Source organism: Phocoena sinus, chromosome 16 (assembly GCF_008692025.1).
Source record: "Phocoena sinus isolate mPhoSin1 chromosome 16, mPhoSin1.pri, whole genome shotgun sequence".
Classification (NCBI taxonomy): Eukaryota; Metazoa; Chordata; class Mammalia; order Artiodactyla; family Phocoenidae; genus Phocoena; species Phocoena sinus.
The window spans coordinates 85,117,316-85,143,385 of NC_045778.1; the positions used below are offsets into that span (position 1 = coordinate 85,117,316).

The 26,070-nt window shown below is 57.5% G+C and overlaps 2 protein-coding genes across 10 annotated transcripts; both read left to right on the forward strand.

The window, feature by feature from the left end:
• The first annotated feature begins 325 nt into the window (after positions 1 to 325).
• Positions 326 to 8,645, forward strand: PAOX (polyamine oxidase). 6 transcript variants are annotated; one of them, XR_004346320.1, is made up of 8 exons: positions 326 to 618; positions 1,115 to 1,601; positions 2,485 to 2,684; positions 2,798 to 2,899; positions 4,264 to 4,516; positions 5,236 to 5,332; positions 6,145 to 6,302; positions 8,255 to 8,390. XR_004346320.1 is itself a non-coding variant. In XM_032609152.1 (8 exons), the coding sequence occupies exons 1-8, from the start codon at positions 435 to 437 to the stop codon at positions 8,456 to 8,458; spliced, it is 1,704 nt and encodes a 567-aa protein (XP_032465043.1). In that variant the 5' UTR covers positions 326 to 434; the 3' UTR covers positions 8,459 to 8,492. The 6 variants fall into 6 exon arrangements, 4 of the variants coding, with proteins under 4 accessions (XP_032465043.1, XP_032465044.1, XP_032465046.1 ...); XR_004346321.1 differs by having other exon boundaries at positions 5,239 to 5,332; XM_032609152.1 differs by having other exon boundaries at positions 5,236 to 5,351; positions 8,255 to 8,492.
• Positions 8,578 to 24,910, forward strand: MTG1 (mitochondrial ribosome associated GTPase 1). Of its 4 annotated transcripts, XM_032609156.1 has the most exons (12): positions 8,578 to 8,884; positions 9,347 to 9,480; positions 12,399 to 12,463; positions 14,885 to 14,989; positions 16,931 to 17,011; positions 17,772 to 17,828; positions 18,047 to 18,137; positions 19,387 to 19,448; positions 19,833 to 19,929; positions 20,232 to 20,313; positions 24,074 to 24,186; positions 24,438 to 24,910. In XM_032609156.1, the coding sequence occupies exons 1-12, from the start codon at positions 8,598 to 8,600 to the stop codon at positions 24,569 to 24,571; spliced, it is 1,308 nt and encodes a 435-aa protein (XP_032465047.1). In that variant the 5' UTR covers positions 8,578 to 8,597; the 3' UTR covers positions 24,572 to 24,910. The 4 variants fall into 4 exon arrangements, with proteins under 4 accessions (XP_032465047.1, XP_032465049.1, XP_032465050.1 ...); XM_032609158.1 differs by lacking the exons at positions 8,578 to 8,884; positions 9,347 to 9,480 and adding an exon at positions 11,114 to 11,353 and having other exon boundaries at positions 12,399 to 12,473; positions 14,898 to 14,989; XM_032609159.1 differs by lacking the exons at positions 8,578 to 8,884; positions 9,347 to 9,480 and adding an exon at positions 11,114 to 11,353 and having other exon boundaries at positions 12,399 to 12,473; positions 14,898 to 14,989; positions 24,074 to 24,164.
• The last annotated feature ends 1,160 nt before the right edge of the window (positions 24,911 to 26,070 follow it).

The window sequence follows — 26,070 nt, forward strand, 5'->3', positions numbered from 1 at the left end:
TCGCCCTCGCCCTCCCCGGCGGCCTTCCGCTACCATCCTAGGGCGTGGGCCAGACCCATAGGGGCAGCCACAGGCCCAAACCAGAGGGGCGCGCGGAGCCAAGGGGGGCCGACGCGGGGGACAGCCTTGCCCCACGCCCCTTGCTCCACCTCCAGTCCCGCCTTCCGCCCCGCCCCGGGCCCCCTTCCTCTTCTGGCCCCACCCCGCGCCCCATCCACTTCCGGCCCCGCCCCAAGTGCCCTGCCCCGCCCCGTGTCCCCGCCCCGCGCCCTGAGCTTCTGTCCACCTCTGGCCCCGCCTTCTGCCCCGCCCCGCGCCCCGAGCCCCCTTCAAACTCCGGCCCCGCCCCGCGTCCCGGGCCAACTTCGTGTCTCTTCCCGGCTCTCTGAGCCTCCGAGCGGCGGGGACGCGCGGGAACTACCCGGGACGGCGCGATGCAGTCGAGTGGCCGTCAGGCGGAGGCCCCTGGCCGCGGCCCGCGGGTGCTGGTGGTGGGCGGCGGCATCGCGGGGCTGGGCGCGGCGCAGAGGCTCTGCTGCCACCCGGCCTTCCCGCACCTGCGGGTTCTGGAGGCCACGGCCCGCGCCGGTGGCCGCATCCGCTCCGAGCGCAGCTTCGGTAACAGCCCTCCCGGAACTCCTTCCCGGAACTCCTTCCCGGACCCGTTTCCCAGAGCCCAATCCGTGCCGCCAGAGCTCTGCCGTCTCCTGGCTCTGCCTGCGTCCGGGGTTAAGCGACCCGGAACCCTTATCTGGCCCCTTGAGTGAATCCTCGCACTGCTTCAGTTAATTAACCAAAGTTCACTGGTCCCCGAAACTCAGCTGCCCGCATGAGCAGGGCCGGCCCCTGCCGTGCATGGGGAACCCGTGGCAATGCACAGTTGCCCCCGGTTCTGGCCCCGCAGGTGGCTCCCCCTCCAGCCTCCAGGTCGCCCCTCCCGGGTGTTCCTCTTAAACTAGGTCTGATGGGCCCTGCCGGGAGAGTCTGTGGTCCTCAGGGACCGTGCGGGCCTCCGGCTGATTTTCAAAGCATATTTGGGAAGGGCAGGGCTCCGTGTACAGAAGGAGGGCTCAGGTGAGGGAGCCTCACAGTGGCCTCTCCTGCTCCCTCCCAGGTGGTGTGGTGGAGGTGGGCGCTCACTGGATCCATGGGCCCTCGCAGGGCAACCCCGTCTTCCAGCTGGCTGCCAAGTACGGGCTTCTGGGGGAGAAGGCATTGTCGGAGGAGAACCAGCTGATCGAGACTGGGGGTCACGTGGGCCTGCCCTCTGTGTCCTATGCCAGCTCCGGGGGAAGTGTGAGCCCTGAGCTGGTGGCGGAGGTGGCCAGACTGTTCTACAGTCTCATAGACCAGACCAGGGAGTTCCTGCATGCGGCTGAGACCCCCGCCCCCAGTGTCGGGGAGTACCTCAAGAAGGAGATCCGCCAGCACATGGCCGGCTGGACAGAGGAGGAGGAGACCAAGAGGCTCAAGCTGGCCATCCTGAACAACTTGTTCAACGTGGAGTGCTGTGTGAGCGGTACCCACAGCATGGACCTGGTGGCCCTCGCACCTTTCGGGGAGTACGCTGTGCTACCAGGGTTGGACTGCACCTTTCCTGGGTATGTGTGCGCCCCACCCACCCAGACCCCTCCGTGCCTCCCAGGGGTCCCTACCCGTACCTCAGGCCAAGCTTTGGCAGGCAGGGGATGGGTGGGAGAGACATGGGGCTGTTTGTCTTCCCTGTTTTAGGGAGATTGGTCATTTACTTCCCTAGTTTTGCTCACTTACGAAAAAGAAAAGAATTGTTCTCAAAAACGAGATTAAGGGCTTCCCTGGTGGCGCAGTGGTTGAGAGTCCACCTGCCGATGCAGGGGACACGGGTTCGTGCCCCGGTCCGGGAAGATCCCACATGCCGCGGAGCGGCTGGGCCCGTGAGCCATGGCCGCCGGGCCTGTGCGTCCGGAGCCTGTGCTCCGCAGCGGGAGAGGCCACGACAGTGAGAGGCCCGTGTACCGCAAAAAAAAAAAAAAAAAAAAAAAAAAAAGAAGAAGAAAATGCATCTTGTAATGCGTTGTTCCTCCCACATTTAGGAGGCCTCCTGCTTGTAAGCACTGTGCGGGGGCTTCGACCTCAGAGATGGGCAGACAGGCCCTCCTCTGTGTCGGTGTGGCTGTTCCCCCATGGGGCACTCACAAGACTCTCCAGGACTGCCCTGCACAGGGAGGGCACTGTGACCAGGCAGATGCCCAGAACAAGAGCCCTGGGCTTGGTGAGGAGGAACCTGCTCTCCACAGGTTACCTAGGCAGCTTCGCATCCCTTTGCTCGTTTAATCCTCCCATGAGACCCCCTCCCTCCCTGCTCTCCTCCCTGGCTGAGCCAGGCCCCCAGGCCAAGACCACAGACCCTTGCAGCTCCTTGATCTGGTGTGAGCTTGGAGGGCTTGTTTCAGAGACTCACCTCCAGGGCCTGGTCGAACCACGGGACACCTCTGTCTCTCCCAGAGGCTACCAAGGACTCACAGACCGCATCATGGCCTCCTTGCCCAAGGACGTGATGGTTTTTAACAAGCCAGTGAAGACCATTCACTGGGATGGGTCCTTCGAGGAAGCTTCTGCTCCTGGGGAGACGTTTCCGGTGCTGGTGGAATGTGAGGATGGAGGCTGCTTCCCAGCGCACCATGTGGTCGTCACCGTGCCATTAGGTAAAGCCTCTCCAGTTCCCATCCCAGGGGCCCCTGGCCTCTGGCTTTCTTCAGCCTCATTGGCTCTGGGGCGTTTGTTGGCTGCTAAGCCTGCGTTTTCTTTCTGAGTTTAGGACAGAGTTACTTGGTTGTGCTTTGTAGCAGTCGAGTGCTTTGGAATAAAGTTTCACAGGAAGAGAAAATGCAGGGCAGCAAGTGTCTTGCTCCCTTTGGAGGTAATTTATGGAAAGGTTGGGAGGTTCACCAAACTGCTTCCTTAGCGGTGGAGAGGGCGTGAAAGCCAGGTCTCGAGTTTAGGTCCCGGTGGTAATCGAGGAAGGAGTCGTGTGTATAATCCTATTTACTTCCAGATCTGATGCTTCACACGCAAGTCTTGGAGTAGGAGCGGGCAGTTGGGTAAAAGGTGGAGATGGCTGAAAGCAAGTCTGTGCCTGTTCATCTCATTTACTCCTGAGGCAGCCGGGGACACATCCGCCCCATCCCCATGGGACAAATGCGAACAGAGATGAGCCACTTAATTGCCCAAGTTCACAAAGCTAGCAGGTGCCAGAGTGGATGGAAGATGAAGGGCAAGAGTCTCTGCCCACCTCCCCCACCCCCACCCCAAGGGCGGTGGCCGCAGGTCCCGCCTGTCCCCTCGCAGAGTTGGGTATGGATAAGCTTGCTCAGTGCCGGCTTCTTTTTCCCACGGTGGAAGCACACCAGACGTGTCAGCACAGTGTTCTGCTGCTCCTTCGTTTCCGAATCAGCACAGACGGGTCTATCGTGGTGTGTTTTCTCTTACGTGGACGGCCTCGTTCATGCACAGTTGTGGTCGTGGTCACTGAAGCTGCTGCAGTAGGTGCACCGCTGCGGCTGTGTGCTCACTGTTCACAGGGGGCCAGGCACCTGTCCCGTTTGTTCTTCACAGCCACACTGTGTTTTCTCGTATGTAGGTGTCGTTACTTGATACTGATGCAAGTTTAGATGGTTTTCACTTGTTCTGTTGCACACAGTGTTGTACACGTGTGTGTTTAAAAACACTTGTGGGCACATATGTGTAGGATCAATTCCAGTAGCAGGAACTACTGAGTTGAAGCTCTGCACTGAGAGGACGGCCGTGGAGGGACGGTCCCCTCTGTGGATGCTCACGGCTGGTGCCTTGTTTCCTGTGGGGTTGTTCGCCCTTTTCTTGCAGACCTGCGAGGTTGGCTTGTGCTGCGAATGTTTCATCTCCTCGCGGTTTGACTTTGGGCTGAACCTGCTTAATTTTCAGGTGGCTTCTGGGTAAAGCCGGTACGTCTCGCTGCCCCTCCAAGCTAACCCTGGGCAGACTGAGCGGCAGAAGGCTCAGGGGGGAGAACTGTCCCCACAGAGGAGTCCGGGGGCCATGCGACCTGTTCCTGCCTGGCCAGGTGTTCGGGGGCCTGTTGTGTCCCTCCGCTGAGGTGCTGGCCAGGATTCCCGATGGCCAGCCTGCGTGGGTCCCAGACACCTCTTTCTCTGACTCCTGTGACGGGGTCAGGGTGCCTTCCTGTGGCTGTCAGTTCTGGTTTAAGCGATTGACGTGGTGTAAACCGAGTCTACTTATGAATTCCAGGTTTTCTTAAAGAACGTCTGGACACCTTCTTTGAGCCACCGCTGCCCACCGAGAAGGCGGAAGCGATCAGGAAAATAGGCTTTGGGACCAACAATAAAATCTTCCTGGAGTTTGAGGAGCCTTTCTGGCAGCCAGACTGCCAGCACATCCAGGTGGTGTGGAGGGAGACGTCGCCCCTGGAGGATGCCGCCCCCAAGTTGCAGGATGCCTGGTTCAAGAAGCTTGTTGGCTTTTGGGTCCTGCCTTCCTTCGGGTACGTGCTCTTCCCAGGTTTCTCCAAGGAAACCTGGTGTGAGCTCTGCGTGGGGCCCAGCGCTATGTCGATTCTCTGTGAGGTGTTTCTGGAGAGTTTTAATGGGTAGGGATCCCAAGGGCACCTTGAGTAGTGAGACAGACACCCTGGGCCCACCCCTTGCAGGGACAGATGGAGACCCACTGTGTGCAGCTTGTCAGCATCTCTTGGGACCTGGAACGTGTAATAAATACTTGCAGTTGTTTTCCTTGTAAGAGACACACTTTGCTCATTTACAAGAAAGTGTCTGCCAGATACCGAGGCCCGAATGCCCCTGGCAGCCGAGCCAGGGTCCGCATGGTGTGCCCCGTCCCCTCCGGCCCGTCACGCAGGGTATTAGGAGGACACGCACCCGAGGGTCAGGACTTGATACGGTTAGTGACTCGCTGCCTCATGGGACACTGCAGTGGTGGGGCGTTTCCCAGTGCGTGTGGGTGGCAGGGAAGTCACCGGCTCTGTTCATAGGTCCTGTCGAGTCCCCGAATGTGCTGGGGGTGGCCGTCCCCACCGGCGCTCAGTTGTGGAGACAGAAGGAATCGTCTTAGTGCCCCGAGAGTTCTGACCTTGCAGACCCCATGTCGAGGGGCCCTGGGAGTTCGCGGCCACACTGGCGGAGCCACTGGCCCTGGTGGAGGCCGTCTGGGTGTTGCGGGTCTGGTCCCAGCGCTGCTTCTCTCCAGCAGGGCCAGCCAGGTGCTTTGCGGCTTCATTGCAGGGCTCGAGTCTGAGTTCATGGAGACGCTATCGGACGAGGACGTGCTCCTGTCTCTGACACAGGTGCTCCGCAGGGTGACAGGTACCGACTGCAGGGGCCATGCCGCCTCCTGCCCTGGTGGCTGGTCTCTGACAGGAACCAGACCTCTCACCAGACAGGAACTGGGTTCAGCCCTGAGTGTCCGGGGACTGTCCTTCCCATTAGTGCATCACTAAGAGTTCTTGTCTCTGAGGGACACTTCCCACTTCTCTTTTCTAAAATTTGCCACCAAGATGAACGCAGTTGTTCCTAGTCAGAGCTTCACAGACAAGACGCTGAGGCTTGGGAAAGGCGGCGGTGCCTGTCGGGGGCTCTGCTTCTAGGGCCTCATGTGGGGAGCCCCTTACTAACACCCTCTGGGCCTTGGTTTTCTCCCGGGCAGTATCTCTCGCTTTTAGCTGCTAAGAGTCCTTAAGGTGAGAGGCTCCTTGGCGTTGCTGTTTTTTTTTTTTTTTTAATTAATTAATTAATTTACTTTTGGCTGCGTTGGGTCTTCGTTGCTGCATGGGCTTTCTCTAGTTGTGGCGAGCGGGGGCCACTCTTCATTGCGGTGCGTGGGCTTCTCATTGCGGTGGCTTCTCTTGATGCGGAGCATGGGCTCTAGGCGCGCAGGCTTCAGTAGTTGTGGCACACGGGCTCAGTAGTTGTGGCTCACGGGCTCTAGAACGCAGGCTCAGTAGTTGTGGCGCACGGGCTTAGTTGCTCGCGGCATGTGGGATCTTCCCGGACCAGGGCTCGAACCCGTGTCCCCTGCATTGGCAGGCGGATTCTTAACTACTGCGCCACCAGGGAAGCCCCAGAGGCTCCTTGTTAATGCGAGTGTCTCTTGGTCTAGGGAATCCCCGGCTCCCCGCACCCAGGAGTGTGCTGAGGTCCCGCTGGCACAGTGCCCCATACACCCGGGGCTCCTACAGCTACGTGGCTGTGGGCAGCTCCGGGGACGACCTGGACCTGCTGGCCCAGCCCCTCCCTGCGGACGGCAGGGGTGCCCAGGTAGGACGCGGCTGCCTGGCGAGGGCACTGGGGTCCCGCTGAAGGCCCAGGACCCGGGATAGGTCCCACGAAGGCCAGGGATGCTGGGTGCGATCAAGTGGGGGGCTGGGGCCCCGAGACTCAGAGTCCATTTTCTTTTTGAAACTAACAGTAATTTTACAATGTGTTATTTTTATCAGAATTATACATACATGTGGCTTAAAGCGTCAGAGGATTCTATGGTGCTGGCTAACAAAATAAAATAAACAAAATACAGCACTCTGGTGGGGGGCATGCCGTGGCCCCTTCCCAGACTGTTCTTCAGGCTGATTCTGATCTCTAAATAACAGGCTTATGCTACCACTGTTTTAAAGCCGTTTTATAAAATCGAAGTACAGTTGGTTTACATTGTTGTGTTAGTTTCAGGTGTACAGCAAAGTGAGTCGGACACACACACACACACGTATTTTTTCTCAGTTTCTTTTCCATTATAGTGCTACCACTTTTTACAAAACATCTAACTGTGTAAAACTTTAAATGTTACAAAGGTTGGCAGAACCTTTGGGTTCCTGTCTCCAGCTTCACAGCTGTCTGTTCCTGGTGTCCCACTGCCCTGGCCTCACCCATACCTGTTACTAGGCATGTCCCACAGGTGATGTCATTTTATTTGCAGCTATTTCAGTGTGCGTCTCTAAAAGATCAAGGACACAGCACTGTTATCACACTTAAAAATTCACAATAGTTGCTCCACATCATCCAACATTCTGTGTTCAGTTTTCTAAGCCTTTTTCTTTTTTGGCTGCGCTTCGAGGCACATGGGATCCTAGTTCCCTGACCAGGGATCGAACCCGCGCCCCCTGCACTGGAAGCGTGGAGCCTTAACCGCTGGACAGCCAGAGAAGTCCCTCTAAGTGCTCTTTGATTTTTCAGTTTTAAGAATCGCTGATTGAATTCTCACCATAGCACATAAAGTTTTAGCTTTCTTGCACTCATCTGCCCACCCAGCCCTCAGACCTCTCCCCACCCTCCAAGGTGTGACGCAGTAATTTTGCTAAGACTGCTACTCACTGTTGACACATCCTGTGGAAACAACCACTTCTCTGGGCCGATGGATTCTGTAGGTGGGCACCATGGGACGGTTGTTTCTGCCCCACGACATCTGGGGTCTCAGCTGGGAAGATGACGGGCTTGGGGTGACTCAGGGCTGGGGCTGGGGTCATGTGAGGCTGCCTCTCTCATGTCTGTCCTGAGCATGGCTGGGACGCTGGCTGGAGCACCTGCCCCAGGCCTCTCCATGTGGCTTCCTCACAGAGTGGTGGCTGTCACGCTGCCCTGTGGCCGCCTGGGGCTCCAGCGCAGGCCTTCTGGGGAGGGGCAGCTGCATCGCTCTAGTGACGGAGCTGGGAAGTCAGGAAGCACCACTCCTGCCACACCTGCTGGACAAAGTGGTCAGGAACCCGCCCAGATTCAAGGGGCCGGACACAGACCGCACTTTCTGTGGGAGGAGTGTCCAAGGATTTACAGCCGTGTAAAGCCCCACGTTGTGGTGTAAATGCTACTTGGAGAGCCATGTCCCTTAGGGTTTTGAAGACGTTCTCCAGCGTTGCTGCTGGAAGCCTGAGGCCGTTCTGATGCCTTTCTTCCCTGTCACCTGGTTTTCAAATCTCTGAGGAAGCTTGAATGAGCAGGAAGCCCCGCGCTCACGCTCACTCCGAGCCCAGCGGCGCTGCCTTCTGGCACACATTCACTCGTCTGGGATGCTCTTGAATTACCTCACCGTGGTTTTTTTTTTTTTCCTTTTTCTTTTTCTGGATTTCTGGTTGGATGGTGGGCTTCTGAGTTGGCCCTTGAATTTTCTTATCTTTTTCCTGCTGATTTCTGTCTTTTTGGTTTTTCGCTCTGTGTTTGGGGAGGAGTGTGTGAGGCTTGTGGCCGACCCCTGGCACCCACCCTAAGCCCACCCTTCTTTGCAGCTCCAGGTCCTGTTTGCAGGGGAAGCCACACACCGGACGTTTTACTCCACCACGCACGGAGCTCTGCTGTCCGGCTGGAGGGAGGCTGACCGGCTCATCGCTCTGTGGGATTCGCAGGCACAGCGGCCTGAGCCCGGCTCTGAGCTCGGCTCTGCTCCCCCAGTTCTCGGGTCCCGGGGAGGCTGGCCCCACCCTTTCCTTTGATGGACAAGGTTCAGTCGGGCTTGGGATTTGGGATGTTAATGTCACTGGGGTCAGCTCCCTCCTTTCCCAAGTCGCTGGAGTCCGGCCAGGGCTGAGCTTGAGCTGAGCGTTAAGTCTTCCTGGAGAAGGGAGGGGTGGGATGCTGCTGCTGCTGTGGTTGGAAGAACATAAACTGTGTAAAAGTGTCCTTTGTCCAGAGTCGTCCTTATGCCTCGGAGCTGCAGCATGGGTTGCTCTGTCCTCATCGTGCCCCGGGCTCCGGTCACTGCAGGGCCCTGTGCCCCCAGCACGTGGCCCGCCTACCCCGGCCACCCTGGACCCTGGGTGTGTTCACGGGTGTCTGAATTCTCGTTGCTGGTGGCAGCAGAGCCAGTGGACCTCCCCGTTGTTCAGGCACTGGCTGCCCTACGGTCTGGGCGAGGGCCAGTGAGTGTGAGACAGGAGTGCGCGGGGGAGGGGGCGCCCTTTTCTGACCCGAGGGCCCAGGGCTTTCTGGAGGAGGTGAACAGTGAGGCCTGAAGGGTGCAGAGGAGTGGGTGCCCTGGGCGGCATTGCTGTGAGCGTGTGAGGGTGCGCTGGGCAGCGCTGGGGTGAGCATGTGAGGGTGCCCTGGGCGGCGCTGGGGTGAGCGTGTGAGGGTGCCCTGGGCGGCGCTGGGGTGAGCGTGTCAGGGTCTCCTGGGCAGTGATTGGGTAGATGGTGGGGAGTGTGTCAGGGGCCTGGGTGCTGTGCTCAGACCCTCCCATCTTCCCTCACTGCATCCTCAGAGCCCCAGGGAATGGGCTGCACGGCCCCCATCTCACAACTGAGGAAAGGACAGAAGCCTCAGGTGAGGGTGGCAATGGCCAGTCTCATGGCTGCCACGGCAGAGCTTGGGCATCTTTCCAGGACCGTCCCGGGAAGGCGGTGCAGCTGGAGGCTAGCCTGTACAGGAAGGTGCAGGAGCTGCAGAGGCCGGGACTCCATGTGGCAGGCACGGGGCCCACCGGCCTGGCGCCCACCGGCCTGGCACCCACCTCGAGGTCAGTGGCTCCTGACCCTCCTCAGACCTTGGGCTGCAGGGTGTGTCCTGCTTCGGGTTGGGGCCCTGGCTCCCTGGAGGAATATATGCATGCCTGGAGAACTGCCTCTGGGCTTCTCTTCAGCCCCAAGTGGCCAGGCTCTGGGCTGTGGTGCCAGACACGCCCTCCATCCTCCATCCTGGCACCTTCTTATCGACTTCTCATCTTGGGTCAAATCGCCGTCCCAGGGACCTTCCCTCTGCCCCCAGAGGTCTGTCTGTGTGTCCACTGCTTTGTGTCCCTGGAGTTGTCTCACTTGGGGCACTTGCCTGTCAGACAGCTGTGAGAGAAATCTGGGCTTCAGGAGGGTTTTTATTTTCGTTCTTTGGTCCTAGGGCCATGGAAGAACACAGTGTGCATCAGGCACAGAGTTCTGTGTTGTTGATGTCTCAGGTTTCATGAGTCTGGGTGCAGGACTCAGACTGTCTGGGCTGGCTCAGGAGGGGTGCTGGGAGGCCTGGCAGGAGGCCCAGATGGTCTCAGTCAGCCACCTGGAGGGCTTGTCTCAGCCCCAGGAACCATTAGCTCTGAGTATTAGGAGGTTTAAGGCCATCAAGATGACAGTAATGATATCTCTGTGCTGAGAATCTGAACATCTTTGGAGTTTTAGGAGCTTCTTTAAAAAATTCCATTAGGGCTTCCCTGGTGGCGCAGTGATTAAGAATCCGCCTGCCAATGCTGGGGACACGGGTTCGAGCCCTGGTCCGGGAAGATCCCACATGCCACAGAGCAACTAAGTCCGTGTGCCACAACTATTGAGCCTGCGCTCTAGAGCCCATGAGCCACAACTACTGAGCCCATGTGCCACAACTACTGAAGCCCACATGCCTAGAGCCCGTGCTCCACAACAAGAGAAGCCACTGCAGTGAGAGGCCCGTGCACCACAATGAAGCGTAGCCCCCGCTCGCCGCAACTAGAGAAAGCCCATGTGCAGCAACGAAGACCCCACGCAGACAAAAAGAAATAAAATAAAATAAAAAATTACATTATTGTCATACTCTTGTAACTCGAAGTGCAGTCAGTAGTTACTCAGACTTGAGATATAAAGTTAAAATCTGGTGGCCTAGTGGTTAGGACTCTGGGCTCCCACTGCCATGACCCAGGTTCAACCCCTGGTTGCACAACTCAGATCCTGCAAGCCATGCTGCGCCGCCAAAAAAAAAAGTTAAAATCTGACTACATTTATACAGAGTATTGGAACAGTGAAGGGAATTTTGAGGCTGTTTGTACTAATAGGTTTAATTTAGCAGAACTGCAGTCAGTTTTTGCAAAGAGTTTGTTTGTTACATTAAAATCCAGAGTACTTAGAAAAGGATGTTACACTTGTAAGTTAAATGTTAAATATCTGAAAAATTTTGACCAAGTTTGTAAAAAGGGACCAAACTGACACCGGACTGCTAAATTTTGTTACTTATGCTCAGGATACGCTTAGGAAGAACCAGGATTTTTTAATTTAATGAATTACTAAACCCTGGACCCGGATAACCCCCGGGACTGCGTGGGTCCGCCCCTGGCTCGGAGCCACGCCCCTGGCTCATAGCCCCGCCCACGGGCCCCCGCCCCCTCTCGGGGTCCGCCGCTAGAGGCAGAGTCGTTCGCGCACGCGCGGGCCGCGCTGCGGAAGCTTGGAGCGTCGGAACCCTTGTGTGGGTCGCGGGCCCGGCGGAGAAGTCCGTTGATGGAGCGGTCCGCGGCGCTGCGCGGAGCTCGGGACGCGGCGCCATGAGGCTCACCACGCGCGCGCTGTGCGGCGCCGCCCGGGCCGCCTGGCGGGAGAGCTTCCCCCTAGACGGTCGCGACGTGGCGCGCTGGTTCCCGGGCCACATGGCCAAGGGTGAGGTCTGGCGAGACGCGGCGGGGCCCACGCTGTTTACCCGGCTCTTCGCGGGTCGCCCGCGAGCGGGGAGGGCGGGGGTCGCAAGGCCCTTCTGCCACTCGGCTCCTGAAGCCTCAGTATACACATCTGCTTTGGAAAAGATAAATTCCTGACGTTACTTTGGAGACTAGATGAAGTAGGGGTAGGAAAGCACTTTACAAGTTGTATTCAGCTATTCAGTCACCTCAAAACCTTTGAGACGTAGATCGAGTTTGTTGTCTTCCGCCCAAACCTCTCTGGGAGTTTCTTACCGTTTATTTGTCAAAGTTTGGTCCCAAGAAGACATGTAGGGCGGGTCCAGCCCTTCCCCGTGTGACGGATTGCCACGCTCCCCCTGCTCCCGCCCCCATTTGGCGCCTGCTCTGCCAGGCTCGGTGACGGATGCTCCGCGCGTCGGTGCTCGGGAGGGACGGGGCGCCCGCGGGGGGCGGCATGTGGGGTGAGGTGAGATGTCTGAGGATGTGCATAAATGACAGGGCTTGGCTGTGGGAGGGGAGGCTGAGGGGCGGTGTCACTGCTGAGCCGCAGAAGAGGAGCCTTGTTGTGTTCCTAGTGCGGAGTGAGTTCAGTGCCTTGTGTGTGCGTCGTCCAGGGTGAGTGGCTGAGGTTGGTACCTACACCATCGTCATCTCCACACAGTATTGAGGGCCCCATGAGTCAGTTAGTCAGTGTTTCTCTGCTTTATAGATAAAGACCCATAGAGGTTAAATATTCCACCTAGAGTCGCCCACTTGTGGAAGTGGTGTAGACGGATGGGCTCTGACCTCACCCTGTGATGTGCAGGTGTCCCTCAGGCAGGGACCTGAACTTTCTCTCCTCAGCCACCAGGGTTGAATTTGAAGGAGACACAGTTATTGTTTAGTAGAGCACTGCACTCAGATGTATTCATTTTAGGTTGTTTATGATGGTGTGTCATTCTTGACAGTTCAACTTAAATCTTCTACCTCTCTTAAAAGGCCATGGACCCCTTTCTTCCCTTAAGCATCCTTCTTCTGTTTTCCAGGGCTGAAGAAGATGCAGAGCAGCCTAAAGCTGGTGGACTGTATCATCGAGGTCCATGATGCCCGGATATCCTTTGGTGCTTGTGACATTGTGACTTATAATAAGCAACACGTATTTGGTCTGTGTCCTGGTTCTGGCACAGAGCTCCTGAAAGTCTTGGAATTTCCTAAGTGAGGAGCTCCTTAAGGTGTCTTTTGTTATGTTAATGAGGTGATTTTGGAAAAGACCCTAAGTCACCTAAGGTGGGGAGCTGGTTGCTGGGGGAACCAACCTTGATATGGGAGCCTTAGAACTTTCAGTCCTACCCTCTGACCTTACGGAAAGGAGAGGGGCTGGAGATTGAGTTCAGTCACCCAAGGCCAGTGATTCATTCTGTCCTGCCTGTGTAATGAAGCCGCTGTAAAAACCCAAAAGGTTGAGGGGTGGGCTGGGGACAGCTTCTGGGTTGGTGAGGTGTCGAGATGCAGGCATAGTGGCATATAGAGGGAATGGAAGCTCCGGGTCCCTTCCCCGTCCCTCGCCCTATACATGTTTTCCATCTGGCTATTCCAGAGTTAGGTCTTCTTATAATAAGCCTGATCTAGTAAGTAAAATGTTTCTCTTAATTCTTTGAGCCGGTCTGGCAGACTGATATTGCTAGGACCCAAGGAGGGGGTCGTGGGAACCCTCCTTCCATAGCCCGTTGGTCAGACAGCATGTTGGTTGTCACCAGGTGACAACCTCGACTTGCAGTTGGTGTCTGAAGTGGGGGGTGGTAGCAGTCCTGAGCCCTTAACCTGTGGGGTCTGATGTCATCTCCAGGTAGATAGTGGCAGAACTGAGTTGAATACTAGGACCCAGCTGGTGGTGGTGGAGGATTGCTTGGTGGTGAGGGACGTCCCCCAGCCCCATTGGCATTGGGTGCAGAACTGTAGTGCAGGGGAGACCCTCCTGAGTCAAGCAGGAGGCGTTCCTGGCTTGTTACCTTGTTTCCGTCTACCTCCTCTGGTCCCTGCTCTGGTCCAGTCAGCACCACAGTGGTCAGCGGCGTCACCTGTCATAATTATTGGCATTTGAAGCGGTGGTTCTCAGTCCTCGTTCCGCACGAGAATTCCCCCAGGAGGCTTTTGAAAATACCGATATCTGGGCCCCTTTACAGGCCAGTGAACCAGAATCTCTGTGGGGCCCAGAAAGCTCCCCTTTGATACGCAGGTGGCATCGTTTCTCTCAGACCTCTGCCTGGCACGCCCAGGCCTTCCAACCCAGTCCAGGTGGGATATAAAACCTCCATTAAAACGTTCCTGCCAACCAGACTTTTCCCGCTGTACTTGAGGCGTGGATTGGCAAGATGTAACCATCTCGCTCAGTATACTTTTCAGAGCCTGCTTTTGTTGTACTTATCTGAGCTGTGTTTAGATTTTCCTTGTATGGCGAAGGTGTTGGCTTGAGAGTCATTGCCATCTCTAGGGTGGAGGGCGAGGGACTGTTTTCTCTGTTTCAAAGGCCTGTGGGAATTTCTCTACTGTAGGCTAAATGTATCAGTTCGTACAATACCTCATGCCAGTCAGAAGGGCTTACTGGCAGTTATATGTCTGATTATTGAAAAACAATGAAACCTGCCCTTACTGCTCCGTGTGCTGTGATGAGAAGCCACCTCTGCTCCTTTAGTCTCTAGACGTTCTGATTTCTCCTCCAGGTCGGCGCTGTGAGGGAGTCTGGAGGCTTTCAGCGTTATGAATTAGCACAGGCTTGGTTAACCTCTGAGGGAAGAGGGCTGTTTACGGGAAGTCCCTTTGTTGTGTGGGTGAGGACACAGCACTTGACTGGGTGCCTAGACCCAGGGCACGTTGAGGCCTTGGCCTCGTAGTAGACAAGCACCAGGTAGGGGCCGAGTGCTCACGAGATGAAGACACAGACAGACCTCCCTCCTGCCTGGGTCCGTGTCACAGGAGGTGGCACTTGGCAGTGAGCGCCAAGGGCCCCTGGCTGAGGGAAAGAGGGCCTGCCCATGGCAGTAAGGAGGCAGGCTCACTGGAGGTCTTCGTGGGAACTCCAGAGGGTGGCGGCGGTGGTCTGGCATGTACTAGGTAGGACTCTGTGGGAGGGACTTTTTTTGAGCCATCAGATCATTTTGGCAACTGAACAATGGCCTAGTCGTAAAACCTTCCAGTGAGCTTTGTTTTTTGTTTTTGCCACCGTCGTTCCTGTTTGAGAAGCCACTTGAGAGCCACCGCCCTGTCTGTGCTCTGCCTCTTGTCCACAGGAAGTGGCGAGGGGCCTGCAGTGGCTCCGTGGCCCTGGCGGGGCAGGCACGATGGGGGGTTGGTCTTGGTGGGAGGCTGGGAGGCTGGGCTGGCCCGAGCTCGCTTGCTCCCAGACCGGGCTTCCTCTGCCCTGTGCCTTCTGAAGGTTTCCTTTCGAAGGTGGTCCAGTCTGCGTAACGAGACAAGGCAAAGTACATTAATTGGCTGGTAAAGCTTTGAAGGAATTTTGCCTTAATTTTGCCACATCCCACTTTCAGGCCGAAACCCTCTGTTTCAGGAGACCCTTGGGCTTAAGCCTCACTTGCTCGTCCTCAACAAGATGGACCTGGCGGATATGAAGGAGCAGCAGGTAATGCCCTGCAGGGCCTTCAGCATGAGCGCCCCTGAGTCGGACCGGATCACTGGGCGGACGTGGTGTCAGGCCGCCCGGGCCTGCCGGCTTTAGCAAACTACCCTTTGTTTAACTCATGATCCAAGTGATCGAAGCGTGTGCCTCCTGTAGCAGGTGGCCGGGAGGTGCGGCTGGGCCGGAGCCGAGCGCCCCCCGTGGCGGCTGCTGGACCCGCGAGGCTGTGAGCACGTGGGTCGTAGTTGCTGCTGTGAGGCCGACGTCCGCGTTTTATTTCACTTTCATTTGCTGACGTTTCTGTTGCCTCATGAGGTGAGTGGCCGTCCCCAGGACAGCGCTGGCCTGGAGGCCTCCTGGTGGCTGCATTTGCCCCTGCTGTCCTCTCTGGCCAGCCCCATGGCTTCCCAGACCCCTGGCTGACCTGTGGGCTGCCTGCTGCCCACCGAGTGATCTGGAAGCTGGAGGGTGGGTGGCCCAAAGCAGCTAGGGGATTTCCCTGAGCCCTGCGGGATGGGGATACAGTGAGCAGGCCGGGGGTATGTTTCGCCTTGTCCCTGAGTAAGAGAAACGTGAAGATTCAGGAAATGTTACTTGTGAAGTGTTCTTCTCTGCTTTTCTTGCTGTTACCAAATCCTTTGTAAAGAGTAGGTTTCAGGATCTTGAAATCAAGCCAGTTTTTGTCTTTTGTGGAGCTTTTCCTTTCACAGCAGCAGGAACGCGTCCCTGGTTTCCTAGTTGGCTGTGGTACTTGAGTTATTTCAACCCCTGCCACAGGCCTGTAGCGCCCGGTTTCCAGGGAAACGCAAGTGCTGAAACCACAGGGTGCTTCGTTCATTGAGAACCTGAGCGGAAGACGTCGCCCATCAGGACCCGGCCCCTGCCGTGCGGGCTGCGCGTCTGCTCACTGAAATCCCTCCTGCTGAGCGCGCTCCGCTCTGAGAACAGAACCCCACGGGTTTCACTGCAGGGGCAGTTGTAGTTACTGGTGATCACAAGTTTTCAGCTGCTTTGCTTCGCTGAGACTTGGGTCGTATCACCCTTCAGTTGTTCCTGCTCCAAAATGCTGATTTTTGTGGAGTGACGGGCACACTAGGTGGCCTGACAAGGGGACACGGGGGTAGGGGGGGTCTCACCCGTGGGAGGCGGCTGGGGTGTTTGCCCCTCCTCTCAGGTGCTGCGGCCAAGGGCTTGGGGAGGAGAGGAGAGGAGAAGCCCCCAGGGTGGCCCCTCTGTGTCTGCCTCTGTGGAGTGGGTGGCAGCGTCCCGTGCAAATTTGTACACTTGAAGCACAGCTTCACATGTGTCTTTGTGATGGCCTGACCTTAATCTGCGTCCTCATAACAAATAACATAAATGAGTAGAACTAAATGAATTAGTGAACGATTTCTTTGTTCCTTTAAGTAAATCAGTAGCTGATCAAACAGTGCAATACTGGTTGTAAAAATATCAGTCATGCGCTGATTTTGCTTCATGTTATGGCCAGTAAGTTCATATTAACCTGAGTTTACTTTGGGGCTTTTAAAGTATTCCTTGTACTTTGTAATCGGATGGGGTTCAGAGCTTAGTTTCAGTGGAGCTTGTTGTGCGGAAGCTCATTAGGAGTGGGCGTGGCGGTGCGACCAGACAGAGACCAGCGCTGAGCAGTTCCAGTGCTGGGAGTGACTTGGAATGACCTGGTGTGGCCTCCTCTCCCTGTGTCCTCACATGGAGCCAGCCGCCCAGGGCCACCCCGGGGCCAGGCTGCCCTCCTTGGACGTCTCCTCAGGCAGCCTGTCCCTGGTGCTGCATTGCCCCTCGCGCTGCCCGGTGGGCCCAGCCTCCTCCCTGAGTCCCCGGCCGCTACGGCTCTGGGCTGGTGAGCAGATCTTGGGCTTTAGCGTATGACACTGCCCATGTCTTCATTTAGTGTTTAAAATGGAAATTTCGTCTTGTCTCTTTCAGAAAATTATACAACACTTAGAAGGAGAAGGCCTAAAAAATGTCATTTTTACCAACTGTGTGAAGGATGAAAATATCAAGCAGGTGGGTTTTTTTTCTGTTTTGTGCTCTAATGCTTCTGCTTAAATACGTTAAAGAAATGCCACGGGGCTTCCCTGGTGGCGCAGTGGTTGGGGGTCCGCCTGCCGGTGCAGGGGACGCGGGTTCGTGCCCCGGTACGGGAGGATCCCGCGTGCCGCGGAGTGGCTGGGCCCGTGAGCCATGGCCGCTGGGCCTGCGCGTCCGGAGCCTGTGCTCCGCGGCGGGCGAGGCCACAGCGGTGAGAGGCCTGTGTACCGCAAAAAAAAAAAAAAAAAAAAAAAAAAAGAAATGCCACGAATTAGGTTGTGCTTCCGTAAGAAGCACAGTGTCGGAGACGACCCGTAATTGCTTGGGTTCTGGGCACGCTCATCTCCCGGTGCCGAGGGCAGCACGGGCCTGACGGCTGATGGTGGGAAGGGAGCAGAGTCAGCCTGCGAGACACGTTCCGGGGTCATAAGGTGGAAGGGCCTGTGGAGAGTCTAGTGCCTGTTTTCCCAGTTGTATTTGAGAATTTCACCGGCTGACGTGCATCTTGTTAGCAGGTGCTGGCAGTCACAGCCGTCGCCCCATGGGGTCTGTCCTGGTTCCTGGTGGAGGGACGAGGTGGGGCACAGGCGACCCCCACCCCCGCCTGCCGTAGCGCAGCCTGAACCTTGATGTGTTTGGACCTGAGCTGTCCGGTGCTGGGCGCTGGAGTGTCCACCTCCAGAAGCTAAGGGTGGCCAGTTCCCCCAGGAAAGTGCCTATGGTCTGTTTCTTGCAGATAATCCCCAAGGTCACGGAGTTGGTTGGGAGCAGCTACCGCTATCACCGAGGAGAGGTTGGTGGTGGGCCAGTGCCAGCTGTGGGACGTCCCTCCCGCTGGGGAGCCCCAGACCCAGCTGCTGAGCACAGCCTGGGGAGCCCCCTGTCCTCCGGGTCTCAGTAGGTGGGTGGGCAGGGCCAGTGCAGCGACTGTCCTTCCTGTTAAGCTGGCCTGGGCGTGTGTGGGTCTGGGGGTTCTGGCTGGGCCGCTGATCCCTGCTCTCGCGCCTGCAGAACCTGGAGTACTGCATCATGGTGATTGGGGTCCCCAACGTGGGCAAGTCGTCGCTCATCAACTCCCTGCGGAGGCAGCACCTCAGGAAAGGTAGTTCCCCGGGGCAGGCTCTGGTTCTCGTGCTGGGACGAACTTCAGAGCCCGAGACCCCAGCTCGTCAGGGGGTCTTTTCCCACCAGGAGGAGGTGACAGCCTGGCATGCAGTCAGCTGGTGAGACACAGTCATTCCCTTATACATTTTATACTTCATTCGCGTTCTCTCTTCAAAACTAAATGCTTAATTATAGTGTTTAGTATATGCGATGACTTTTCCAAACGTTGGTAATCTCGTCCTTTCTTTTATCTGTCTCTGACCCGCTGTGCTCAAGGTGTGTAGGAAACGTGGAGTGAGACGTCAGGCCGGGACCTGGGAAGGGGGGGCCCCAGACCTGTGTCCTTGTCCCACGCCTCTCAACTTTTGAGACCAAGTCTGCATGAGCGTGTCCTTCGGGAACCACCCCAAAGCCCGAACAGTGCCAGACCGTCATCTCGGGCTGTTTCGCTGCCAACTGGAAAGCTGTTATAGTCAGCTGTTGTTTTGTTTATTTTTCTTTAGTTGTGGCTTTAAAAAAACATCATTGGCATTAAGTACGTTAAGTGCTGTGCAACCATCACACCACCTATTTCCAGATTTTTCCACCGTCTCAAGCGAAAACTCTAGACATAAATGGTAACCGCCCTCCTGAGCTCCTGGGAACCTCTGGTCTACTTTCTGTTGTATGGATTTGACAGCTCCGGTGTCACATAACTGGAATCACAGGATTTGACCTGTGTCAGGCTTATTTCATGGAGCCTAACTCTACAGGGTCCATCCGTGTTGTAGCGTGATTCATAATTTCCTTCCTTTTTCGGGCTGAATAATACTCTGTGGTGTGGACGGACCACATTTCGTTTATCCATCCGTGTGCCGACGGATGCATGTGTCCCTTTGTTCTTGTGTTGATTCAGCAGAGGGCGCAGAAACTGCTTGGGACACACCCTGAGCTGGGCCCCAGGGCAGCCAGTGTTCAGAGCACAGGCGGCCTCTTGGTCAGGAGTGGCCCCACCGACAGGCTCTTCTGGGTGGTGTGGGGGCAGATGCTTGGGACCCGGTCTTGCAGGGAGGAAGGTGATGGCGGCGGGCAGCTCCGGTCCAGACGTCACGGCCGTTGCTCAGCAGGTGCTGGGCCACTCTCAGGGCCGGGAGGCAGTTCTCTCCTGGTGTTAGGGGCCCTCCGGGTCTCCACGTGTGTCGTTGCTCATTCTGTAGGTTACCTGCCTGTGTGTTTAACAGACACTGACACCCTCTTTTATCCTGCAGGAAAAGCCACCAGGGTGGGCGGCGAGCCTGGGATCACCAGAGCTGTGATGTCCAGGATTCAGGTAGGGGCCCTCGGCCGCCGGGCCTCCACCGCCCCTTCCCTTTGCTCTGTCTGTCAAGCGCTGCCCCAGTCCTCACAGCAAGCCTGGGGGAGGGCACAGGTGCCACCGCGTCTCACAGGTGAGGGAAGCTGCCCGAGGGCACACAGGGTCAGGGCAGAGCCTGTCCTCCTGGGAGGAGGGCAGCTGCTGGGTTCCTGCTCTTATTCGTTCTCCACGTCATGCGGGAGTGGCATCCTGTGGGGTAGCTGAGAGCTGGTGGCAGTGACGCCACTGGCGGGCAGGCTCTGGGGCCTCCTCAAGCCTGTGGGGCCCAGCAGAGGGCCTGGCGGGAGGGGCTGCTTGAGGCTGCTCGAGCGGCTGACCGACTGCCCTCTATGCCCACAGGTGTGTGAGCGGCCGCTGATGTTCCTGCTGGACACCCCCGGGGTGCTGGCTCCCCGGATCCAAAGCGTGGAGACAGGCCTGAAGCTGGCCTTGTGTGGTGAGCCAGCCCCCCACATTAGGCCCGCAGGCCCCCAGGCTGGGCGCCTCGTGCCAGCCTTGGCCTGGCTGCCACAGAGATGTCCAGAGCTGTGGTGCAGGATGTCTTGGGCAGCGTGTGTGGTCCTGGCTCACAGGTGACACACTCTGCACCCTCTGACCCCACCAGTCCTCCTGGCCTGCCCTGGAGGGGCGCCCTCCTCCTGTTTAACAGGTGGGGCGGGGCTGGTGGGGGCAGGTCAGGCCACGGCTTGGCCTCCTCAGCGGCACGTGTGTGCGCTCACCCTTGCTGCCCGTTCCCAGGAACCGTGCTGGACCACCTGGTGGGCGAGGAGACCCTGGCTGACTACCTTCTCTACACCCTCAACAAGCGCCAGCTCTTGGGGTGAGTGTGGGAAGGCGGGCCCTTTCTCTCCCATCCCAGACAAACGTGACTGAAAAAACAGCACCGTTAAAGTACTGTAGACAGACAGTGTGCAGTCCTTTAAAGTGTACAGTTTAATAGACGTGTGAAAGCGTTACACAGTCCAGAAGACCCCCCCAATTCTTATGCTGCTTTGTAGCCCCTCCTCCCCGCCCCTTCCTGCCTCATCTGCTTCCCATCACCTAGAATCTCACGAGTGGAGCCACATGGTGCGGACTCCCTGCTCGGCCCCGTCGTCTCGGGATTCATCCGTGTTCTAACACTGGTCACCACTGGGAGGTTTCATTGTGCAGACATCTGGTCGGTTCGTTCTCGCTGCTGAGGACGGTGTGAGCGCTGGTGTCCCTTGGGGCCCCAGAGCTGTCCTTTATCACAGGGGTCCCCAACCCCCAGGGGACCCGGTACCAGTCTGTGGCCTGTTAGGAACCGGGCCGCACAGCGGGCGATGAGCGGCGCGTGAGCGAGTGAAGCTTCCTCTGCCGCTCCCCGTCGCTCCCCGTCGCTCCCCGTCGCTCGTGTTACCGCCTGAGCCACCCCATCTCCCCCCCGACCCCGTCCGTGGAAAAACTGTCTTCCACGAAACCGGTCCCTGGTGCCAAAAAGGTTGGGGACCCGCTGCTTTATCACCTTGAGGACATCAGTCACAGGTTATCGACTGTCCCCAAAGCACCAGCTTTTGGTTTCATTGACTTTCTCTGTTCTCTTTCTTCTTGGTTGCTGTTGGTTGATTGCTGTTCGGTCCCTGTTCCTTCCTTGTTTCTGTGTTCCTGACTCTCTTCCTGTTTGTGCTGCCCGTGGGGAGACGGGCTCTCCCACCACCGCCTGGGCTGCTCTCTTCCCCGCTGGCCTGGCAGCAGCTGCCTCATGAGTTTACAGGCTCCGTTGTCGGGGGTGGAAAGCTTCAGGGGGTCATTGGGTTCTCCTGGTGGTTTGAGGACGTGACCCCCTTTATCCTTCAAGAGAGTGTCTGTGTGCTCATCCTTCCTGTCGCTTTACTTTGAGCTTGTGCGTCTTTACTTTTAAAATGTGTTTTATCGGCTGCTTGTAGTTGGGCCTTGCTGTGTACCCAGTCTGACCGTCTCTGCTTTCATTTTGGGTAGACCATTTACATCTGATGTGATCACTGATGTTAGGTTTACACCTGTCATCTTGCCATTTGTCCCAACTATTCTTTGTTCTTTTTTTCCTCTCTCTCTCTGGCCTGTTTTATGATTCCCCTTTGTCAGCTTGTTACCTGTAACTTTGGAGGAGGTAGCTTTAGGGTTTGTAGAACATTTTTCGGGGGTGTTAATGCCGAGTGTGGTGTGAGGGCTTTTCCACTCTCCTCACCCTCACCTCTGGGCCGGTCTTGTCACACGTTTTGCTTTTATGTAGCAGACATGCTGCCGAGCTTTGTTTACACGCAGATGTAAAGTGAAGACTCAATCTTGGCAGTTTACTCTGAGCCTCGCCAGTCACAGCTCCTCGTCTGTGTGTGGACCTGCCCTCCCTCTGGGGCCATCTTCCTGTCCGAGGGTTTCCTGTGACGCTCACAGTGATGCAGGTTGCTGTTTGTCTGAAGATGTGCTCATCTCACCTTAGTTTTTGAAGGGCGTTTGCCCTGCGTGTAGAATTCTAGATGGACGGATTTCCTCAGTCCCGCAGAGCGGCTGTTGTTCCTGATGAGAAGTCTGTCTGTCTGTCTTTGTTCTCTGTATTCATGACCCTCTGGCTACTGTTAAGATTTCTCTTTATCAAGTTTTTGAGCAATTTATGGCGCTGGGCCTTGGTGTGGTTTTCTTCATGTTTCTTGTGCTTTTCGTTCCTTGAGTTCTCGCATCTGTGGTTGTGTAGTTTGTGTCACATTCGGATGATCTCTGGCCATTCTTCCTCTCTCCCAGGACTCCACTACCCAGGCGCTGGCCGCAGGGGCTGCCGGCTCGGCAGTGCTGGCTCTCCAGTTCCCTCACCCTCTCTGCTGCAGAATCTGACCTGCTTTAATCCCCTGAGTGTGTGTTTCATAGTGCTTTCCTCTAGATACTCGATTTGGATCATTTTTTTTACTATCTTCTGTGTGTTTTCTTAACTTTGTAACCACAGGGAACGCAGTTCTAATAACTGATTCAGTGTCTGGGAATTCTAACATCTGGAGCAGTTTCAGGTAATTGGTTTTCTCCTTGTAATGGCTCTGTTTTCCTGCTGTGTGTACCTGACAGCTTTTGACGGGGGGCAGGCACGTGAATCGGACCTTTCTGGTGACAGGTGTCTTTATATTCCTGTTCTGGGACCGTTATTTGGAAACACTTTGGTCCTTTTGGGCCTTCCTTTTACGGTTTGTCAGGTGGGCCTGGAATAGTTCCCAGGGCGCCCCGCCCCCTCCCCAGCCTGTGGATCTTGGGTTCCGTCTGTCCCTGCTGCTCCTCTCCTGCCTCTTGGGTGGCTCTTCCTGGCCTCTGGCCTTGGGAAACTTGCTCTGCTGACCATCTGAGGGTGGCTGTCTGCCAGTTTCCCGAGCCCTCTCCCTGGGCAGCTCTGCCCTGTCTGACTCGCCTGCAGCCGGCAGCTGCCCTGGTCCCCAGCGCCGTCTCTCCGCTCCGGGCTCCCCGGGGCCCCTCCCTGCACTCCTCCTTCCCATGGCTACACTCTTTGTGGCCTGATGTCTGGGCCTTGAAAACCATTGTTGTGTGAAGTTTTGGTTGTTTCTTCCTTTTTTGTTATTCCAGGTGGCGAGTAGACCCAGTCCCTGTTAGCCCATTTGCATGGAAGTGGGATTTGACATATGTGGGTTTTTTTGGGTTTTGGTTTTTTTTGGCTGCACGTGGCTAAGCGTGTGGGATCTTGGTTCCCCAGTCAGGGATTGAACCCGTGCCCCCTGCACTGGAAGCACGGAGTCTTAACCACTGGACCGCCAGGGAAGTCCTGGAAGTAGAATTTGAGATGTCATGTTTTGCTTGATGTTCGAGGCATTCAGTTTGGACCTCCGCTGTCCTCGGTGTTTCTGGGAAGCGTGACAGCCGACTCCCTGCGGGTGGCAGGTCTTGGGCGTGTGTGGGTGGGAGTCTTCCTTGCCTTCGATCTCTTGGGGACAGAGGGTCCCGCGCAGCTGCTGCTCTGGGAAGTTTGATTTTGGACGCGCATTCCTCGGGGTTGTCGTTCCGAGATTGGCTCCGATGCTCACGTGGGGTCCAGGCGCGAGGCCTGAGGCCTGTCCGGCCTCCCCCACTCTGCAGCTGCAGTTCACATCGCAGCCCTGCCTGCCCGGCGGGCGGTGAGGGGGAGGGGCCAGCGCAGGTGCTGGTCCAGGGGTCCTGGCCCCGGGGCTCAGGGAGGCACGTGTCCGTGGAAGACGCTGGTCTCCTTTGGCCTCTCAGCCTCTGATGTGCCGCACCCGTCCCATGCTGGCTCTTCCCCCCAGGCCCAGAGCACGAGTCAGTGGGGAATACCGCCGTCCATCTCCGGCCAGCCGCCTAGAGGCACCAATGCAGCCTCGGCAGCAAACTGAGTGTGTGCCAGTGGCCGGGCTGCCATCGTGGGAGGCCAGCTCAGGGCCAGGGGATGACACCGCTGGGAGCAGCAGCCTTTCTGGCCGCCGCCCCAGGACCCCGGTGGGGGAGTGGGTCTCGGGCAGCTGGTCGTGGCCACGCGGAAGGCAGGTGTCGGTGAGGCCCCCAGGTCCACGTGGCGGTCACCCGCACCCACGAGGGGTCATTGGTGGAGCTGCTGACCATCGCCCTGTGTACAGGTACGTGCAGCACTATGGCCTGGGTGAGGCCTGCGACGACATTGCCAGTGTGCTAAAGCGTGTGGCTGTGAAGCTGAGGAAGACCCAGAAGGTGAAGGTGCTGACGGGCACTGGTGAGACCTGGTGGCTCCAGGCTGGGCTCGGGGGGCGGAGCTTCTGGGGGAGGGGCTCTCGGTCTGGGCTTGGGCTCGGGGCAGGGTGTGCGGGGGGGGGGGGGGGGCGGCCCCACCCTCTTCCTGTGGCTTCTGGAGGCTCCAGCTTCCCAAATGTGCAGCGCAGGCGCCCACCTGAACGGGCCTGAGGTGGGTGGGCTAGAGCTCCCGAGTGGGGCTCCATCCTTACTGGGCCCTCCTGCTTTCCCCAGGTGACGTCAACGTTGTCCAGCCCAACTACCCTGCGGCCGCCCGAGACTTCCTGCGGGCCTTCCGCAGCGGGGTGCTGGGCCCCGTGATGCTGGACCGGGACCTCCTGCAGGGCCCCCCTGCGGCAGAGCCCTGACTAGTCCAGCAGGAGGGCCTCGCGGCTCCACGGCCAGGGGTGGGCGCCCAGGAGTCCCCTGTCCACAGGCTCCTTGCTGGTCACTGTATACTCCCCGGTCTCTGCTCTAGGAAGGAGGCCATGCCCTCCTGCTGCACAGCCCAGCCCCTGGTTACAGGGGACTGAGCCTGGGTGTGGACATTAGGGCAGTGGACGTCCCTGGGTGCCTGGCGGGGGGAGGAAACTCACTCATGTTCAGTATCTCCTAAATATTCTCTTGAGGAGAAGCTGGTGTCTTCTCAGAAGGAGCTGGAAGTGTAATCTGTAATTTTAAAATTAAAAGGCCTGTCTCTGTGGTTGGCCCTTTCGTTGTGCACCTGTGCAGCCCCTTGGGCCCCTCACCGAGGAAAAACGGAACGTGAACCACTTAGTACCCAAGGCTCTTGTGTAGGAGTCCCGACACGGAGTCCTGGGTCCTGCAATAAGAAACAGTCTCACTGGCAGCAGAGCGTTTATTTCACTACTAAAACGTGCACACACACACGGACAAGAGGTCCCAAGTAGCTGTGGCAGAACCCAAGGACCACCTGTCCCCTCGGTGGCCGGGGCCGCTCTGCTCACAGCCCAGCCGCACACAGGCTGGTGTGGTCAGCGGAGACCCTAGGCCTCCCCACCGCCTCCCAGCACCTTCCAGCTAATGAGACAGCAGGACTTTTTCCCGGAGGCGGTGCTCAGCGTTGCTGTGGTCGCACCTGAAGGGGTGCAGGAACATGACCACGAGCTTGCATTCTGGAGAGGCCGGAGGTGGGAAGGGGTGGGGATGGGGTAGGCTGCACCTGGTCAGCAGCCCCGGCCCTTCCTGTAGGCGCCCCTCTAGGTCCTGCCGCCCCGTGTGGCTGCCCCACACCCAGCACACCTGCCAAGTCTCCTGAGACACCCCCCGGCCTCCTGCCGGAACCCTGACCCATAGGGGTGGGAAGCATTCAGAGACTCGCAGCGTGCCAGACGCCAGATGCCGCTGGAGTCGGGCTGGTGTGTGGAAAAGCTTGACGAGAGTGGTGTTTCCATCACGTCCCGAGCGTGCTGGCGGCTCACGCTACAGAGGCGCGTGAAGGTCTGGGCCAGTCACAGTCCAGGTCCGGGTGGGTCTCTGAGGCTGAGCACAGCCTGGCCGGGCCCATCAGGGAGAACTGAGTCAACCAGGGGCCGCCCTGATGGGTCCCCCTGTTCAAGATTTTAAAACGGTCACGCCGCCTCTGAGGCCCCAGCCAGGGCTTGGCCACGACCTGTTGGTCTTTGGGAGCATCGAGCTTGGTGTGGGAGGACAGCGCGCGTCGGGGCGCCGCACCCAAGATGCTGTGGACACAGGGGGCTGCGGGGAGCTGCCTCCTGCAGCCGAGCGCCTGGGTCTTTGGAGGAAAGTGCTTGGTCCAGGTCTCACGGATAGTCTGGAGACCTTCACTGTAACCAGAGCCGAGTGCCAGCTGTGGGAGAGCAGAGGTGGCACGGCTCCTGGGAGA

Bases quoted from the DNA above. Each gene is read 5' to 3' on its own strand.
- PAOX (XM_032609152.1), top strand. From the start codon at position 435: ATGCAGTCGAGTGGCCGTCAGGCGGAGGCCCCTGGCCGCGGCCCGCGG. The intron at 619-1,114 runs GTAACAGCCCTC...GCTCCCTCCCAG, and splicing joins CCGCTCCGAGCGCAGCTTCG to GTGGTGTGGTGGAGGTGGGC. The intron at 1,602-2,484 runs GTATGTGTGCGC...TGTCTCTCCCAG, and splicing joins TTGGACTGCACCTTTCCTGG to AGGCTACCAAGGACTCACAG.
- MTG1 (XM_032609156.1), top strand. From the start codon at position 8,598: ATGCTGCTGCTGCTGTGGTTGGAAGAACATAAACTGTGTAAAAGTGTC. The intron at 9,481-12,398 runs GTCAGTGGCTCC...TCTGTTTTCCAG, and splicing joins GGCCTGGCACCCACCTCGAG to GGCTGAAGAAGATGCAGAGC. The intron at 20,314-24,073 runs GTGAGTGTGGGA...CCCTGTGTACAG, and splicing joins AACAAGCGCCAGCTCTTGGG to GTACGTGCAGCACTATGGCC.